Raw genomic sequence first — 19,658 nt, 5'->3', positions numbered from 1 at the left:
AAACTATTAGCCTCACCTTACTGCTAGGACTTATGACAACTATTCCAGTTCAACCCTTGGGCTGTCCCATGGGGTTTTGAATTCTAGGTCAGTGTAGAATGCTTTCAAGATGACCACTCGTGCCTCAAGACTTCCAGCAAAGAACATTTCCTGGAACTGCTTTCTCATATATAAAAGTCATGAAGAGAGACACAGAGTGGCCTTTTCTTGGGTCTACTTTTGGTTAATGATGATGATAGGAACAAAATGTTGTCCTATAGATGCCAGGAAGTAGACGTAACTTTTCTAAGAAATCTGGCCATGAACGGACCGAAATCAGATGCCGTCTGTAGTGATGGCAGGTGACACAGTTTGTGTTTGTCAAAATACAAATGAAAGTGTTTGCAGGCAGCTGGATGGTTTGAGGAGGAGTTCCCAGGGCTAGAACGGGGAAGAACACCAAAACTGATATAAAATAAAACCTCAGCAACAAAAACGATTCCCTGACGTCATGTTGAAAGCTTGCTTCCAGCATCCCAAAGCATTTTCTCCTGGCCCTGCTTCCCGCTTCCCTTTCTCCTCATTGCTCTTCTCCATAAAAGTGCCACAGGGGAGTCTCAGCTTCCTAAGCTGAGATAAGGGAAGGGTGGAGAACTCGTGGCGGAGTTTTGGGAACCCACAGACTGCTGTGTCGTGCTTGTCCAGGTGCCTTCTGGCTACCTTGCAAGGCCCACACCTGCATCGGGAAAGAAAAAGCTTGGTGCTTTTGATGCAGTGAGGATTCTTAGCAGGGTGCTAGGAGGATGTGATCACAATTGAGAGACTATATGCAAAGGAGCTTTAAGACCCACGGGGGTCACACAGAGCCGGGTTGACAGGAGGCACTGGGCAGGGGACAGCAGTGCTGGCTGCCACAACAATAGCGGCACTGTCTCTGCTCACGGTGAGTCACACGAAACCACGACTGTAGCCCACACTCAACGCGAGATGCCCCATTTTCCACAATATTTGAGTTTCTGCCTGCTTTCTTCTCCCCTTGCTTCCCCAGACGCCAATCCTGGCGTATTCACACAATGGGCACACAATAGATACTTTGCCGCCTCGCTAAATCCCACAGTGGGCTGAAAAGCACGCCCGCACAGGTTTCCTTGGCAAGCAGCCAGGTAATTATACAGCTTGACCAACTGTGAAAGCTTCTCAGATTTAAGGACCCCTCCTCCGTGTATTGTTCAAGGAAAACTTGCAGTTGCCCCTCAAGCAGCTCTACCATTGTGCTCACTATTTTTGCTCCTCCGCCCTAGGTGCCTTTGATCACATCTCATCTTTCAACTGCCACCTCAAGTGCCACCTCCCCTGGGAAGACCCTCTTTAGTGCTGTCATTACCCTGCTTAGCTGCATTCTGCTGGCTTGTCCAACCCCTCTGTGCAAGGACCTTAAGAGGGTCTGTCTCCTGAAAGGCCCTGGTCCCTCGTCCTCACATTTAGGCTGGAAGTTACCTTGAAGGCCAAGCTCCGTTCACCCCATTTCTCTAGTCTCTTTTAATCTCCTGCACCTGGAAAGATAATTGGTACTGTGAGTGGAGACACTGCAGAATGCTCTTCCTCGATCCTCTCCTTCACATAGACGTACCATACACTGCTAATACGCAGGACTTTTTGATTATATGCATGCTTACTATTGCATAGCATACTGCCAGCATTTCCAAACCATCCTCAGAACACTTATTGGCTTGTTAGTACCACACCACTGTGGGGACTATAAAGACGTGTGTGTATCTGTACTTCGGCAATACCGGCCTTGAGTATGAGCCTGTTCTGTGTGACTGCAGGCCCCTTCACACTCCATGCTAGCAGCTCCCTTTCGGGGCCCAGGCTTTCAAATTCTACATCACTCTCCAAGCACCAAATTCACTGCCCCAGCTATATATACATCATTTACCACTTCCAGAAACGTCTACATTCTTTCCCAGACTTGTGCAGCTCTTCACAGTACACCATCTCCCACAACCCACCAGAATCCTTCATCTTCTGTGTTCCAGGAAACCTTACTCATCTTAGAGGGTATAGCCCACAAAGCTCCATTTTTTCAGAACCTCCCAGACTTCCCTTCTTTGACGAACATTAACTGTGTTACTGGAGCCTATAGTACCCAATGACAGGTAGTCATGTAGAAACACGGACAGCAAGAGGGTACATAGCATGGGCATTTGGTCTCTAAACTGGCTCATGATGGAGAGAGTCTGGCTTAGCCAGAAGACTGTGGCACATAACTTCCAGAAGCTGAGTAAACACAATTTTTTTTTAAGGCCACATCCATGGAGAGCTGTAGTATAGAGTTCCCAAGCCTCGTGATGCTGCTTTTTGGTCCTGTGATATATGTGGTGGCAAATATTGGACACTAGCTTTTGTCTAACTCCTACAGGCCTTCTCCTTACCTGGACCTCTAATTGTCCCTTTAGCACACAGCAAAACCCAGATCAGTGGAAAGCTGGCCTCTCTCGACAGCTACCCTTGCTTGACCTTTCCAGGAGGAGGATGGAAACATGGCTTGCCTACATTTCATTCTTCCAATCCTAGGTTTGACCTAGTGGTACACTCACTGGCATAGTTCCCTCAAACAAATATTCTCCCTGTTCTACTGGCGAGAGAGGCACTGATTGAGGAGTATTCCTTGCCTACATCTGGCCTTTCTGTGGTACTTACTATCCCTTTCTAATGGCTGCAAGTATAACTTCCTTTCTTTCTCCTTCCTCCGTCCCTCTTCTCTCCTTCCCTTCCCTTTTCTTCCTGCCACAGCTTTCATCAGGCTAAACCTAGATGTTTGCTTTCTTTTGTTGTTTGTTTTCTTTTTTTAAATTTCCAGGTAGTTGTTGAGTCCTTTTGCTCAGAAAACAGTTCTCCTATGATATTTCTGTCACAGTACTTACATGTTAATTACACAGTTCTTATTCTCTTCCACATCTCGTACCTATCTCTTTTACTTATCCCTTTGATAGTTTCTTCCGGTCATCCACCACGTCACACTGCTCTCTACCTGCCTGATGATGGCTGCCTCTCATCTCAGACCTCACCAGCTCTGCCTTCTCCTCCGCCCACTCATCCACATCAGGTATTGCCATGGTTTGAATGTTGTCAGTCCCCGAATGTCCATATGTTGGAGGCTTGATGCCAGTTCGGTAATTCAGGAGGTGGTTATTCCAGTGGACTGTCCTTTAGTGACAAGGAACCTTGCCAGTGGCAGGGAATACTGAGACAATGACAGGGAACACTGAGGAGACAATGACTGACAGGGAATGCTGATTTTTTTTTTTTTTTTTTTTTTTTTTGTCTCCCCACAACTGGCCAGCCTAAGGGAGATCCGCAGCCTTGGACTTCCAGCCTCTAAAAACATAAGCTAAATAAATGAAGTAAGCAAGCCTGCCTGGGGTATGCAGTTATAGTTAAACGACAGCCATTTAATAAACCATTGTCATAAAAACTACTTTGAAAACAAAAGTAGCTTTCTAAAATTTATGTTTCTGGTAAAAGTGGGAAAAAAAAATCTTCTCTGTTGTATTTGGAATGTACTGGCCATTTACCAGATTTTTTTTTTTTTAATTCACAAGCCAATTATGATGCTTTTTACTTCATGAACCCCAAGACCTGAAAACCTGGGGCTTTAACACATCAAGGACTTTATTTCAATTCCATACATATTCAATGAAGATGTCCCTGTCGGGTGTGGTGCCTCTAGTGACTTCCTCTGCTTTCCTCTGCCTTTCCTTCCCCTTTCCTCCCTTCCCCTTCCCCTCTCTGCCTATCTTAAAGCATGGATGCTCTTTCCAGCCCTGGCGGGACTTGTGGAAGTCCTGAAAATCACAAATGCAGAAGAGTGTCGGAAGAGCTGGGCTGTGGAGGACAACACTCGGCCCTCAAGTCAGCTCCTACGAAGCGGCTCGGCTTTGACCCTCCCACATCTACCAAATGGAGACACACCGTGGGTCCTCACGGTGTCTCACACGTCACTTCCTGGTCTCAGACATTAGTGTAGCACCTTCATTTCCCTCAGGGTTGCATCACAACTATTTCTGGTTTTTAATGCTACTGCCATTTTCATGGTTCCTATGTCTACATAGGTTTTCAACAGATGGTTAAGAGGAATTAAAACAAACAAACAAACACCCCACAGCCATCTGATTACCACCTCTGATGTCTCTTAGCTTGTGGGAGCTGTGGTAAGACATAGATGTTTGAAAGTGCATACCGTCTTATAAAGAATTTCCATGAGTGGCTACTTAACGGTGTTTTGTTTTGTTTTGTTTTAATAGTAACATACTTTTCTTTTACAAAATTTCAAATGTAGGGACATTTGTTTAACTCACAGACATAGGAATAGCCCTCTGGCACTGCATTTCCTAGTCAATAAATATAAAACCAAAGAAATCACTGAAGATTTGAAGTTGTTTTCTATTTAAAAGTGGTTAAAAAATCTCCCTCTGTGGGCTTTGTTGTTGTCAACTTGCTTGTTTTTGTTTTGTTGTTTCTGTTGTTGTTGTTGTTTTTGTTGTTTTGTTTTGTTTGAGAAGGGGATCTTAGGTAGCTGGGACTGGCCTTGAACTCTTGAACTCCGGCGTGTGGCTGGGACTATGACAGTGCACCACCACACCTTTGTGCTTTGTAAACCCTTAAATGGGGCCACGAGGTGGGAAGAGCATAAATAATATTGTAAATCCCATAATGGGGGTAATTTTAGAGAGAGCTCTTTTAAATTTAGGGCCAGGTGGTCACATAGGCATTGAGAGGGCTGCTCACTGGGAAGTCTGCCAGTGGACAGAAGGTGGACCAGAGAGACAAAAGGAGAAAAGACCAAGATACTTCATATGATAAGGAAAAATTAGGAGAGGGAAGCAGGGAGGCGTCAGTAAAGAAGGGCTAAAATTGGGAGACATGGGCATAGGGGCAATGGAAAAAGGGGCTAGAATTTGGTGTCAATCCACAGGGCAGGAAGACTCAGAAAAGCCACAAGTGTCCTGCAGGGACTTCCTGCCTGAGGGCAGGAGCAAAGGCAGGGAACCTGGAGGATTTACCAGCAGGGGGGTGGGCCTAGCTTTACTTTCATACTGAAACCATGGTGACCTCTGAGAGGAGGAGAAGCTGAAGTCACTCTGGTGGGCTTTTCCAAACTGATGCAGGCTGCTTCCTGGGAGTTTCTCCTTTCTTGCTGCACACCAAGTTCCCCTGCCGTCCCTGTGTGCAGCTCCAAGATTCCTCTGTTGTCTCCTTTCCCTGCTCCAGACCCACAGCTCCCATCACACAGAAATCCTTGCATTCCCTGAGTGTGGCATCCGCTTTTCTCCAGTTTTCTATCTGACTTGTTTTCTCTAGCTAGAATGTTCTACAAACCTATTGGCCTCAGCTCTCAGCTACACCTAAAAGAATGTCTACAGGGATGTGTGTGTGTGGGGGGGGGGGCGGCATAGCCTGTGTCTTCTGTCACTGTTCTTTACCTTGCTTTGTGGGACATGACCCCCATTCTTTATTGCTTCTGACTTGGAGCTCTGGACCAGGGCCTTCGATCTGGTGGGTTTTTAAACAATTATTTAACAATAACTTTTAGACCCACGTGACAGCTATAAAGCAGCCAACAAACATATAATCCCTCTTATTTAAATATTTAAGAACATTGAAAACAAACATAGAAAATATATAGTCATAGCACATCACAGAACCAAGTACTATAGACAAATATATCACAAGAGCATCTGTATGTCTAACACCAAAAGACATCCTGGAAGGTATACTACAACCTCCTAGGACCACTGTCATGCAGTCTATAGATGAGCAGTATGATCTAGGCAGTGCATGTCTCTAGTCACTTAGATTCGTATCTCTCAGATGAGCTGGTAAACACCTGTAGGCAGAGGTACTGTGCTGCTTAGATTCTTAACTTGAAACATCATACAGTGGGTCTCATACAGTAACTGCTCACTACATTTCTGCATGCAAATCCTCTTTTGTTGACTCCAACAAGCCCTTTTTTATTTATCTTGTGCACCGTATACCATGGGTAGCCCTCTCTTGGGCTCAGATGGTAGATGAAGCTTATCTCTATGTCAGCTCCATGGGCCTTGGTGACTCCAGAGCCCTGAGTTTCCTAGGATACCACTGCTGATGACCCTTGTGCTATACATACAGCATCTCTGATATTCATGCTGTAATAGAGAGGCACAACTCCTACCAATTATGAATGATACAGAATTGTACAGGCACTGTCAGTCAGCTCCGAGCTCTGACAGCTAGAAGAATATATTTTATGAATTTATAACATCTTTTATGCCTCTTTGTGTGAGCAGGCTTGTGGGGGGAGGGGAGACGTGGTGGGTATGGGAGATGCATGTAGAGGTCAGAAGATGACCCCAGTTGTCATTCTCAGGAATTCCCTTAGAGGTCAGATCTCATTGGCCTGGATGCCACAATTGGGCTAGACTTGCTGGCTAGCAAATCCCAGGGAACCTCCACCTCCTAGTGCTGGGATTACAAGTACATGCACAGTACCTGGTGTTTTCATGTTGATGCCAGGAATTTAGTTCAGATCCTCATTTCCTCAGCCCAAGAACTTATAATTTCATAGGGAAAAAATATTAACATGAAACTATGGAGATTCACTAAAATAGAATGCAGTAATTCCTGAAATGAGTTTAACCTGAAGGTCTGGATTGGGTAGGTCAGGAACTTGAGAGAGAGCTGGTTGTTTATGATTGGTCAAGATTTGGGATTCTATGGAGTCTCTGTGATGCCACCTACTCTTCCTGTGACATGGGCATCAGGGCACATTGCCTCTCCCTGTCAGGTAGCTGGGGCCCAGAAGTGAAGGCACAGGCTGGACTCAGACTGCCTTATTAATTAGTGGCTAGACTTTGACAAGATCAGCCAAGACTTACACTTTGTTCCTCTGTGACCTCGGTCATGGGATTAAATAATGTTACTCAGTCCGTAGTGCTGGGAGAATGGCTGTTAGATGGCAGCAAGTACATGTCAAGCGTCAGCTGTTCACTGCTTGGTTTCTGACTCTATGGGAACTGGGGTTAATCTTACTCCAGTGGTCATTATGAGATTAGAAGGGATATTGTGGGAGCTGAAGAGATGGCTTAGCCGTTAAGAGCACTAACTGCTCTCTCAAAAGGCCTGGGTTCAATCCCCAGCACCCACACAGCAGCTCATAACCGTCTGTAACTCCAGGATCCAACACCCTCACACAGACATATATGCAGACAAAACACCAATAAAATAAAAATGAATAAATTTTAAAAATCTAATTAGAAGAGACATTGTCATTGAAGGACTTGGCCCATGATACTCATTCCACAGAAATCTTTTCAACCTGAATGGATGTAAAATGGAACCATGAGTACTAGACAGGAGCTGAAGCTGATCTCAAAAAAAAATAAAAGAAAGAAAAAACAAATTACAAAGTGTTGACTCCACACCTATCAAAAGACAAAGAACTCTTTCAGGCCTCAGATGGGAAATTGAGAGAGTGCATTTATGGCCCCCTGAGCCTGGTAACCAGGGCCTGTGATGTGTCTTTCCTACCGTGAGGAATTTATACCTGCTGGATGGAGGCTAAAGAGTGGACTAGTAATTTATAGTAAATACAGGGGTGAAGTGAATATGCTGTACCAACTCACCAAGATGCACACAGCCAAACCTGCACTATAGGAAACGACAGGACCAAACCATGTGATTTATTCAACAACCAACAAGAGCAAGAGAGATCTAGGAGCAAGACAGAAAGAGAGGGAGGGAGGGAGGAAAGGGGAGGAGGTGGAGAGAGAGAGAGATACAGAGACAGACAGAGAGGATCACACAAGAGACAGTTGACACCAAATCCAATCACAAAGTGTGGACATCACCTAGGTCTTCATTCAAATAAACCATATTTACTGTCCAAAAAAAAAAAAAGGTAAAGGCTTGAAACGGTTTCTTCTATGATATCACAGGAAATAAAATGATGTCTTATGCCTTATTTATGTCCAGCACAATAACCATGCCTTTTCACATATTTGTGAATTCCCTTGTTTTTAAAAAGCACAACCCTGGGTAATGGAGATGCATCACAAAAACCATTTTTCTATGATTTTTTTTTTTTTTTTTTTTTGCCTTGTGAGTTTCTACAGTTTACATTGGAAATGACATATTTTATTAGCGTGGGAATGCTCTCTTGCTGTGCAAATTGATCCTAATTACAACTTTTTCCCTTTTATTCTTAAGAGGTCTTACACATCTGAAGCTTAAGATGCTATTTCAAGCAGGTTTCCAGATCAGCTCACCCCATAGCTGCCAATGCCAAGGTCCACAAAAATGTGGAAACATTGTATATGAAGTTCTGTGGACATTGCCTAAGGCCTGGAGCAATGTGAATAGCTGACTCACCAGCCTCTCAAGAGAAAACTACTTCCAAGAGGATCACCACTGGGTGTGAAGTGAAATTGCATGTGTTTATTAAGAGAAAGAAATTCCTATAAGTGCAATAAAATGACTGCGCTTTTCTCCCTAACATTCTACTAGGATTGCACAAAATGCATTAGAATGGTATGATAAGTTAGTTCAGTCTTAATGCCTTTGTACAAAGCACATAAATAATTAGTATGTCACCGAGACATGGCCATTTAGCAAATGTACAAATAATGTGCTGTGATGTACAAAGGAAAACCAGAATGACATAGAAATAGCTCACAGAAGTTTATGATTTACGACGCTGGTCATTTGATTCCATTTCAGCTGAGAAGTATTTTGAGAGCATTCAGTGTCTGTGACTGGAACAGAAATTGGATATTTTTTGAGGAACTATGAGATGAGAAATTGTCCTCATTTGGTATTTTGCAGAGTCCTTGGGGAAGGTTGAAGGAGCTATGCAGCTCTCCCCTTTCTCACCCCCGAAACTTGGTGCTTTTAAAGTCATTTAGTAAAGCACTCCCCTGCCAAAGACTGCTCACAAGGAAAAACTGACATGGTGAGCTCACCTTCAGGCTCTTATAAAACCAGGTTCTTTCTCAGACACTCTGGGTAAACAGCTGCTTCAACCCAGCTGTGGAAGCTTGTTGCTCATAGATGGTGGGGCTGTGTGGGGCTCTCAAAAGTTTTTTTTTGTTTGGTTTCTTTTCTTTTCTTTTTCTTTCTTTTTTTTTTTTTTCTTTTGGTTTTTTGAGATAGGGGCTCTCTGTGTTGCTTTGGAGCCTGTCCTGGAACTTGCTCTGTGGATTAGGCTGGCCTTGAACTTACAGAGATCGTCCTGCCTCTGCCTCCTGAGTGCTGGGCTTAAAGACATGTGCCATCATATCCTGGTGATCTTTTTAATGAGGAGGCTAAAAAGTGTTTGGGTTCCTCTTAGTGAGCAAATGCTCCCTTATGAGTCATCTTTCCCAGGCTACTTTTTTTTTTAACAGAAAACTAAAATCTCCCCAACCTAGAGCTGCATTTTAAGATCAGTGGCTTCCTTTGAAATTATGTATATCACATTATTTGCTCAGGTTGCTCTATGATATTTTGAGAGCTTCTTCTATCAGCTAGGGAAAAGGGCAAGAACACTAAGAAGTGTCCCCTGGAACGTTCATAAGAAATGTCATCCCAGGCTTACCTGAGAGCTCTATCCGGTACCCCCAAGCACGTTCCTGGAACCTGCTGCTTCAGCTACTGTGGTAAATCTGGCAGAGAGCAGGGCAATGTTGAAAATATTTAACACCTGGGATGGGCCACTGGCCTATCAGAAGGGACCCTGCTTATAAAAACCAGTTCCAGAATGCAGGTGCACATCGGTGAAATCTCGGCCCGCACAGGTGAGCCCCCAGGCTTGGCTAGTTGTTTTAGCACTAGCTATGGCCATGTCTGCCAACTCCCTGTCACAGCCTGAGCCTCCTTTTGCTGCTCCTGTTGCTGTAGTTGGTCCAGGGTCTGTGGCAAAGGGACAACCTCTCTGCATTCTCTCTGGGTGACAGTGTGTTCTTAGAAAGGGACAAGAGCACTATTCTTTCTACGTGTGCCTTTGTGGTGGAACAAATCCCAGCATCTCCTTCCTAGGAGGTCCCCAGGAACCATTTTCTCAGGCTTCACATCTAATTAAAGTCCCAAGTTAGAATTCCGGGGTGATTTCCAAGTGAGGTTAAAAATGTCCAGTGTTAAAGAGGTGCTGGCTGGACCCAAAGGGAGGTGTTTACCTTTCAAATTGGTCTATCATCATAGAGAAGGCCTCAAGTTCTTTACAATCATACCTCCAAATCCTGTCACTTCTTTATGCATGCCCACAAATTGCAAGCATTTTACTTTTGTTAAATATGTGGTTTAAAGTAATTCAGTAGTTTTGTCATTTAAAAAAATATTAATTCACGTGTGTGTGTGTGTGTGTGTGTGTGTGTGTGTGTGTGTGTGTGTGTGCGCGCACACGTGAGCTCATGGGCACTCATTATTTTTGCCCAAGGTATCAGACTTATTGTTCCAATCTATCTTCTCATAATTCAAATCTCTATCATCAGGCCCAACTATTGTCCCGACTTTCTCCTCCCTGAAAATGAGTTTGCTCCCCACAACTTTCCTCCATAAAGACTCCCAGGTGGGCAGCCCAAGAAAGCCAGAGGAGCTGCACTCAGATGTTCCAGATTAGTCTAAGCCTGAGGGAGCACTCAGGACAGTCTTATTTACCCTCACAAATTACCTATCTCAGCACTCACAGCTTTAAAGTCAGCTCCTTCGGGTGTTCTGATTAGTGGAGGTATTTTGATGCCCCAGGCTCTGATACTGTCAGAGGGATGAACAGAAGACTTCCAGAGGGTCTGTGAGTCTTGTTCTGAGTTTGTCAGTTCCAGAGTATTTGCTTCAGTGCTTAGAACCTGAACTGATACAACACAATACTGCTCTTGATTTCTGACCATGTTAGGCAGAAGAGAGATGGAAGCAGTGATGATGAGGCAAAGGAGACTTCGAGAACTCTCTCTGGCCAGGACTTTGGATGTCAAAATAAGGAAAGCATGGGAGCTATGTGTGAAGGAGCAGACATCAAAGCTCCTAGCCAGGGAATCTCCTCAATTAGTCCCATACCAGCCTCTGGCAACTTCCCTCTTCCACCCTGTGAGCGATGCTCTGACTGGACTGTTTCCCTTCACTTACATCTGTCAGCAGATCTAGGTACCAGGATTTGAAATTGAAGAAGGTCGATCAGAATGTGTCCATGAACACTGTAAATTTTACTGACCGTGTATTCACTTTGAATCATAGCTTCTTGGAAAAACAATGAAGTTCATTAGCTTCCATTCATCAAGACAACACACCCTTTTATTACATATAATGTTCTGCCTGCACGGCAGAAGAAGGCACCAGTTCTTATTATAGATGGTGGTGAGCCACCATGCATTTGAGGGAATTGAACTCAGGACCTCTGGAAAGGCAGCCTGAGGTCTTAACCTCTGAGCCATCTCTCCAGAGACCCCCTCCCCCCAAGCAACCTTTTTAATTAAAGGGTTGACCAAGGAAGCCCTGCCAGAATGCTTTCCATGTGCAGGAGCGCTGGGGGTCCAGGTGGGAGGAGCAGAGAGTGATCTGTCTTTTTGTTCTTGTTCACTGCCTGCTATTTCAGTACCTCACATGGTTTAATCACCTTAACTTGGATTATATAATTTATTCCCCTTTTCTCTTGTTTTTTTTTTCCACCTAGAAATATAGAAAAGCTTTGAATACAGAAATATGCTGATAATCACCAAGCATATTTGAAATACTCTGAATTTCCTGGGTAAAAGAAATTATGTAAGTATCAAATACAAAAGCACCAAAACGAATGCTTGGCAAATGTTTCAATAAACATCAACCTCTTGATTAAAATGAACTAAAATATAATCCCAAAGTTAGATAAGAAAATATTAGATGATTTCTTGAAGCCATACAGTAAAGCTCTATAATATATTTATTCATATGTGTGTAAGGTTGCTCTCAGGTGTCAGGAGATACTTAAGACAATTTAGGGAAATCTAAAAGGTTGATATTCATCTAAATGGAAACTATATCTAACAAAACCCAAAGCTGTATTCATCTGAGATGATAGAGAAAACTTAAGGGTTTTTTTCCTTCTACATAATAAAGGTTCATTTGGAATCAAATTTGATAGAGTGTCTGAGGTATTCATTATTTCTTTACAATGGTATGAGCAGTAGCTCTTTACATTGAAATCTGTATATATGTTCAAGATGTGTGTCTATACACTACCTTCCATGGAGATAAGTGTGAATGTTTACAATGTATGATATAAAGGTACACTATGCTTCCAAAGCCACCTTAGAGGTGTGTGTGTGTGTGTGTGTGTGTGTGTGTGTGTGTGTGTGTGTGTGTGTGCTTTGGAAGACAGGGCCTCACTATGTAATCCAGGTTGGCCTGGATCCACCTGCCTCCTACTGACATTACAGATGGGTGGTAAAACTCAGTCAATTTCTAATGGTTGTTGCAAAAGCCAGGCTGGCCAGTTACTTTTCCTCTCCTTTAGGACACTGTGACTCCATTTAATTGACCCTTTGCTTGTCGGCACCAGCTCAGAGCTCTGCTGTCTCCTGCAGCTCATTTCTCAGGAATTTGTAGATAAGACCTGTCTAACCGCCAATCTGATTCCCTTTGCCTGCTCACAGAGCTTCAAGTCAGCTAACAAGACCTTGGGAAAAGAGTGAGGCCACATTCGAAGATGGCCCCAGGTATCCATTCTTGACTCAACATGGGAAAGGATGAATAGACTAAGCCCCAGAGCAAGACAGGAAAGAAGACAGCTTCTCTGATCCTGAGATGGGATCACTTGACTTCCACGCGTGGCTTGGTGAATTCCGTGCCCAAATGAGGCAAACCTACCCCTTAGACATCCTTGTGTAGGCCCATTCCCAGATGAAAGGCAATGAATGACTTCTGTGTTCCTGGACATTGGTGACTGTTTGTGACACTCTACCAGGCAGCTTGGGAATGGAGTGTATGATTGAAGCACGTGGAATATTAACCGTAGGAAGGAGAGGGCATTCGTATTTGGTATCTTATACGACTGGATGAATAAAAAGAGACACCAGGAAGCAAGCAAGCAAGCAAGCAAAAAATCTAGTATGTGTGTTTGGGAATTATAATTGTGGGAGCACAGACAAATATCTAGGCTAGCACAGATAATGCAATAAAACCTATTGACATTCTCTTTGGGGGCGAAAAAGTATTCAATGAAAGACAAGTCTCTAGGAATGCAGAGACAAGAAAAGGAGGCATTTAAAGAAAGTTGTGTTGTTCACATAACCAATGATTGTATGAGGTCTGCTTAGAAGGCTGGTTTTTAAAAGCGATGCTCACAACATCCACTTGTTCCAAACTGTCCGTTTGTGACAATAAATGACAAAGTGTGAGCTCGCAAAAGAGGCTCTGATCCGCCTTCCCAAGAAAGAAGAACGTATGCGTTGCATTATGTAAAGCCAACTGATGGAGCCCACGGCAGCAGTGGCGGGATTGTAACTCACGTTTTAACACATAAAGTCCCAAGAAGACTTCAGTCCTCACATGTACAACTCACTCCGCGTCGCACCAGACCCTGTGTTCCTTTCTCCAAGCACCCAGCGCGCTCCCGTGTTGCGCGCGCACTCGCACTCCCACACACGCACAGTCCCGGGGGGCTGCCTGGGACGGCTCTCCCCTCTGGCGGTCACCCGAGCCAGCCCCACGTCTCACTTTACCTCCCGCGCAGGCAGGATGCCGGCCGCCGCTGGCTCCACAGCTGCCATCGGTCTCCGCCTCTCTCCCCTTCTGGTTCAGCAGATTGGGGCCCTCTGTGTTTTCAACAGGTACCATGGCCACGCAGAAGTTACAGGTTCTCCCTCGCCACCGAACCACCCGGACCTCCCGCTCTGACAGCAGTGGTCACTGTCCCCATGGGCAGCATGCTAAAGAAGAGTGGGAGGGGTTGGGGGGGGGAAACCTTCGGGCAAAGCCAGTGTGATTTGTAACCAACTTTGTTTCTATTTCCGAAGGCTTTGCCCTTTTCGGTGACACAGGCTGTTGCTATTCCCAGCAGCCTATCACGAGCAGGGGGAGGGCCGTGTCTCCAGGATTGTTTTGCCTTCAGATCCGAGTTGGAAGCAAGAGGTTAAAAGACTTGGGACTCAGAGGCAGTGTTTGGCCACCAGCTAGGACTAGCTCTTGTGTTCCCGCAATTTGAAAAGAAAGCCCAGAAAAAGGAGCATGAAGATTTAAATGCGAGTCTGCAAGCCGAGAGTGGGGGACAAATACCCACAGATGGTATCAGTTAATCTCGCAGAGGAAGACCTTATGTAAAGACTTGCCAGAAGGAAAAGTGTATTAATTTTTCTTTTCTTTTCAGCAAGCTTTTTACCCTAAAAGCCACGATGCTCACCAGTTTAAACAAAGAGTAAAACATGTTTGTTTCAACGGGGTTTGAGTCTAGGTAAATGCCTGGCATAGCTTTCGCTCTAGGCCTGTGGGACGGAATGAAGGCCTGCTCCCGACTCCAAATGCATGGAGTTAGACACTTTCTAGCCCGCGTTCATAGCAAAGTAGTACATTTTAAAAACGCACAGCCGACCTGAAGAGAGGCGCAAACAGTGGCTCTCCTGTCAGGTTGCTCGCTGGCTTTGCTGGCAGGAGGATTCTGGCTCACCCCGTATTCTGTCAGAGACAACTTGAGCTGTTGTAACACGAAACAGTCAGGCACCAGTGGGAGGGGTGTTTTACTGGTTTGTGAGTGTGGACTTATATAAACAGACAGGATATTTTACCTTCGGTTCTGTACTAGCACATCGCAGCCATTGAAAACCCATCACCTTAGAAATCATCTGGAGTGAAAACCAAAATGTATGAAGTACTTATAAGACAGAGATTATGCTAGGTGCATGAACCCGAGTGTTTCTTTACCCAAAGAAAGTTTGTTAGAGACAATGAAAGTCAAGGTACTTGGCTAAGCTCTTTCAAGTAGGGTGTGGCTCAGTGGTAGAGCACTGGCCTACCACACACAAGGCCCTGGGTTCGGAGCCTGAGAACAACAACCCACATACCCAGTGTTCTCATTTCCTTCAACACTATCAGGAGTGGAGCTTGTCTTCTGAAGACTCATTCTCCTGCATCCTAATATCCCAGCCTTGTCCAACACTCTGTCTTCTTGGCCTTAAGAGATGCCCTGAAACACAGATTTTCATCTTAGCCTTTCCTCTGCAAGGGAAAGCAGGTCTGTACTTGGCCAGACAATGACCTGCTTCTGTTTATTTCCCACACTTTAGGTCATAACCAAGTTATCATTGCACACATCCTTTCTCATGACTAGTAATTTCTGTATTATTCCTTAGGAAAGACAGGAGCAAATGGAAACAAAGCTGCATAACTCAACTAGTATTGAGTCTACGCCTACTGGTCATACTGGGAAGAACAAGCCAATCCCTGTATATACAGCTCATGCCTCACTAAGAGAGTAGAAGCTCAAATCCCTCCCCGATTACTGTATCAACACCAAAGAGCCCCAATAGTGAAGAAACGGCTCTCATTTTTCCCAAGTATGTTACAAGGTTGGCAGCATTTATCTACGATGCACACATATTTATCATCTCGTCAAATTCTCTTGCCCAGAACCCGTAATGAACTTAGTGTGAGACGGGACAAATGTTCTTGCCTTGGGTGACTTGTAGAAATGCTTTGCTTTATGATATAACCCTCGTACCCCACCCCACCCAGGCCTATATTAACAGGAAGTCTTGGATTGTTTGTTGTGGTGGTCTTTGGGTAGGCACGAGACAAAGCCAGTTCTAGAATGCCATAATATGATCATAAGTGGCTCAGCCATCCTTGCTCTGCTCTTTGTAACTGCACTATTCAGGGATGCCGAGGTCATAAACGGAAAGTCAGGAAGAATAAGGAAACGCCGCCGTGACTGGCCACATGGCCTCCTGGCACCTGACTCTTTCTTGCCTTGCTGTTGGTGGCCTTGCGAAGGCCACTGGCTATCTCAAGCCCTGGCCTGCGCTCGCTTTGTTCTCTTACATCAAAGCTGGCTCCACAGTGCAGCACCAGGGCAGGCTGTGTGTGTCCAACCCTCAGAAGCAGTTTCTCTGACCTTACTCTGCCCTTCTGCCTTGTCACTCCTCCTTTTCCCCCCAAAGCAACTGATAGAGATCAGGATTCTGGTTACCTAAGGTTAGTCACAGCCGCTAGAGCCCTTCTTCAAAGCAGCCAATAAGGCCTGTGTCGCCGTTTCCGTTCCCCCTTGAAGCAGGGTTGCACTGCATTCTCAGGAGTGCCACACAGGAAGGCCAAGAATCTGAACACACAGGTTATGCTGAGTTCCCATTCTAGTTGTACCCTGTGGTCCATTCACATTTCCACCTTGCATTCCAAGAATGAGAACGGCTTCCCATGGGTTGTAAGAGCTTCATTTCTGGAGGTTCCTCTAGGAGAATGTGCCATGGCTACTTGGGTTGTTACCTAGTCTTTTGTTATGGTTGTAGCAGCTATGACATACTTCTTCTGCCCCTACAGCTATAAACCCAATACTTATGATTACTACAATGTGGACTTCAAGAGGGCAGGAAGCAATAGAGTTCTGTACCTTCATCTGTCTCCATGTTTCTAGCTCCCGGGAGAATATCTGCCATGCTGTACATGCTCAACAAATATCTGTGACATAAATGAGTGATCTTAATTAGAACTATTAGTGGGCTAAGTGACTAAAGTTCTTTTGAAACTTCGAAACCTGTGTTGCTTGTGACACTTTGTCCAGACTCCCTACTTTCTCTTTAGGGCAAATACCACTGCAGGATGCCCCAAAAGAGTCTGAGTCATTAATGCCCTTGTTAAAAGCTATTCTTCGACTCTGAGAATATATAATCAGCCACCAGAAGACAGGCATTCCATTGCTCATATCACCAATAATTTTGCTACATTCCATTGCAGATCACTGTTCACAGGCAATGCTGCTAAATCTTCAAACACTGTAGCTTACAAAATGACAACATGATACACTAGATGCCTTAATTTGTGAAATCTTACTGCCTCCATTGCGCTGAAATAAAACTCAGAATAAGTATCAAACGTGCCCAAGATCAAGAGATATTTTCCAATGTCTGATTATGAAAATCTCAAATCACCCAGGAAATCCTTCATTTTATAATAGTATTTCACTGTTTGCCCACCTATCTATCTACCAATCCCTCTATCTATTGTAATAAATTACTTTTTGTTACAGTTAAAGTGAGGGTAAATGCCTTCCATGCAGTATCATCAATGACAGGTCTACACTCTCGAGATTTCTTCTTTCAGCAAAAGTTTTACATACAATGTTGAGCACAAAGCCTAAGAATGCCATTGTCCACATTTGGTAGAGCACACACAGTTCAGTCCCTGGTTATATCACAGACCATGACCAGCATCCTAGAAAGTTCCCTGTGTCACTTCTGAGCAAATTCCCACCCCGACCTCTGGGTGTTCGTTTGCTTTCTTTGTTTGCCAAGTAAATCACTTCACGTGTTCTGAGTATGTACACAAGGGAAGAGTATGGACTCTGGTGCAAAGCACCGTCCACAGTGCTTAATTTGAGATTCACCCGTGTCTGCTGGTGTGCTATCAGTTCATTCTCTGTATGTAACATGAGTGAATACGCCAATTTATTCACTTCCTTCTATGGACACCTGGCTGTTCTCAAATCTTTTCTATAATAAATAGAGCTGTTATGAGAACAAGTTTTCTTGTAGAACATAACATCTCAAGGCACAGCAGTCCACGTCTGTTTGATTCCAAACCCACACACTTGCCTTTATACCCTGCTGTTTCTCTGTAGTGTATCATTGTATTTGTGTGGACATCTCTGGAGGTGTCAACATAAAAGGGCTCTTTACACTATAAACACATATGGAGAAATACAATCCTTAGAAAAATAAAATGTCCAGATACACATTCAGTTCTTGTTTAGTCATATGCCAATTAATACCTACCCCAGCATAATGGTTTGGAAGGATATTGCTTATGCTTTCTGTATAATTTTGCTTTCTAGAAGATTCCTTGCTTGTTTTTTGTTTGTTTGTTTGTTTTGAAATGCGGTCTTCTTGAATAGCTGGCTGGACTGAAATACTATATGCACAACAGGTGAAGATACTTTATGAGGAAAACAAGAATATTGGTTATGTCTAGAAGTTAGGGTGGGAAATTTCTTCAGAAGAGATGTGATGGAACTTTCCAGAATGATTGTGTTCTTTGATGATCCTGCTACCTATGCCTTCTAAGTGCTTGAATTATAGGCATCTTCCACCACACCTTGGTGCTAAATATTTCCTGTTTCTTTCATGTGCTTGGAGTATTATGACTCATAACACATTGTTTAAAGTTTCTTAAATTACATAGTGAGCATAGATAAATTCATCATATGATCACTGTATTTACTGATATATATTAGTCACCAAATATAAGACAATGAAGCAATAAGAAAATGTTGGCATTGTCACTTTAAGTAGGAAAATCAGTAGAAAATTACATACTCAATATTTTCACACAAACCTTCAAAAATATACATGTATATTGTTCAAGACTACTAGGAAACTTTGAAAATTAAGTTAAAATAAAATAGGTTAGACTGGCAAATCATGTGTAAAAAATAATGTTTTAAGGAACTGGAGAGATGGCTCACTGGCTGCTCTTCCAGAAAACCTGGGTTCAATTTCCAGCAACCACATGGCAGCTCAAAAAAACTGTCTATAACTCCAGTTCTAGGGGATCAGTACCCTCATGCAGATATACATGGAGATAAAACGCCAATGCACATAAAATAAAAGTAAGTAAATTATTTAAAAATCTGTCTTAAAAATTGTAAGATAGAAATACAGCCTAGTGGTAGATGGTAGATGCTTGTTTATCATTCATAGAGGACTGAAATGAGACTCTCAGCAATACACACAAATGCACATGCACACACACGTACATATACACATATACACATATATATACATACACACATACATATACACACACATACACACACATGCACACACACATACATATATACATACACACATATACACACATACATATACATATACACGTACATACACATACACACACAGTTTACTTAATGTTGCTATATTATTGAATATATAATGAGTGTAGATCTGAAGAAAAGTCATGTATGCTAAGGGCTTCTATAGCCCACTGAAGACAGCAAATGTACTTATAAAGCATTTTTTTTTTTAAACAAAGCAGCAAAAATATCTTGATGAAGAGTCAGTTGTTTTGTAATGTGCATGAGGGTACATTTAGGCTACTAATGAGGCTGTTCATATTATAATACCCTTTTAAATTATACCAGCATCTTCTCTATTAGTTTGGTCTCTGTCTGTAGTACTTAGCTACATAAAATGAACACAACTTTCATTTTTGTTAGCTTTTTTTTTTCAAATTAATTCTCACATTGCTTGGATAGAGAGTATTATCCAATTACCTTTTCCTTAGGTTAATCTTCCTATTTTAGAGTAATGTCAGGAACATTTGTTAAGTCACATGTAACAATTGGCAATGTTTATCGGCTGGAAAGTCTTGGCCTTTCTCATTACACCTCTCTTGTTTGCCAGGTAAGGAAGAGGGTACTGAACAGAAAAAACAGTATTTTCCAAATTTAAATAATCTGAACAGCTGGAGTAAATTTAGGGCCAGAAAGC

At 43.4% G+C, this 19,658-nt stretch overlaps 1 protein-coding gene across 1 annotated transcript in view; it reads right to left on the bottom strand.

The window, feature by feature from the left end:
* Positions 1-13,996, bottom strand: part of Slc2a12 (solute carrier family 2 member 12) — a 49,530-nt gene extending 35,534 nt beyond the window's left edge. Inside the window, exon 1 of the mRNA XM_051175305.1 lies at positions 13,689-13,996. Within this exon, the coding sequence (XP_051031262.1) occupies positions 13,689-13,803 (115 nt within the window). The 5' untranslated portion in view covers positions 13,804-13,996. The remainder of the gene's footprint in view (positions 1-13,688) is intronic.
* Positions 13,997-19,658: the final 5,662 nt, after the last annotated feature.

Source organism: Phodopus roborovskii, unplaced genomic scaffold (genome assembly GCF_943737965.1).
Source record: "Phodopus roborovskii unplaced genomic scaffold, PHOROB, whole genome shotgun sequence".
NCBI classification, from domain to species: Eukaryota; Metazoa; Chordata; class Mammalia; order Rodentia; family Cricetidae; genus Phodopus; species Phodopus roborovskii.
The sequence above is the reverse complement of the archived record's forward strand: the minus strand, read 5'-3'. Positions and strand labels throughout refer to the sequence as shown.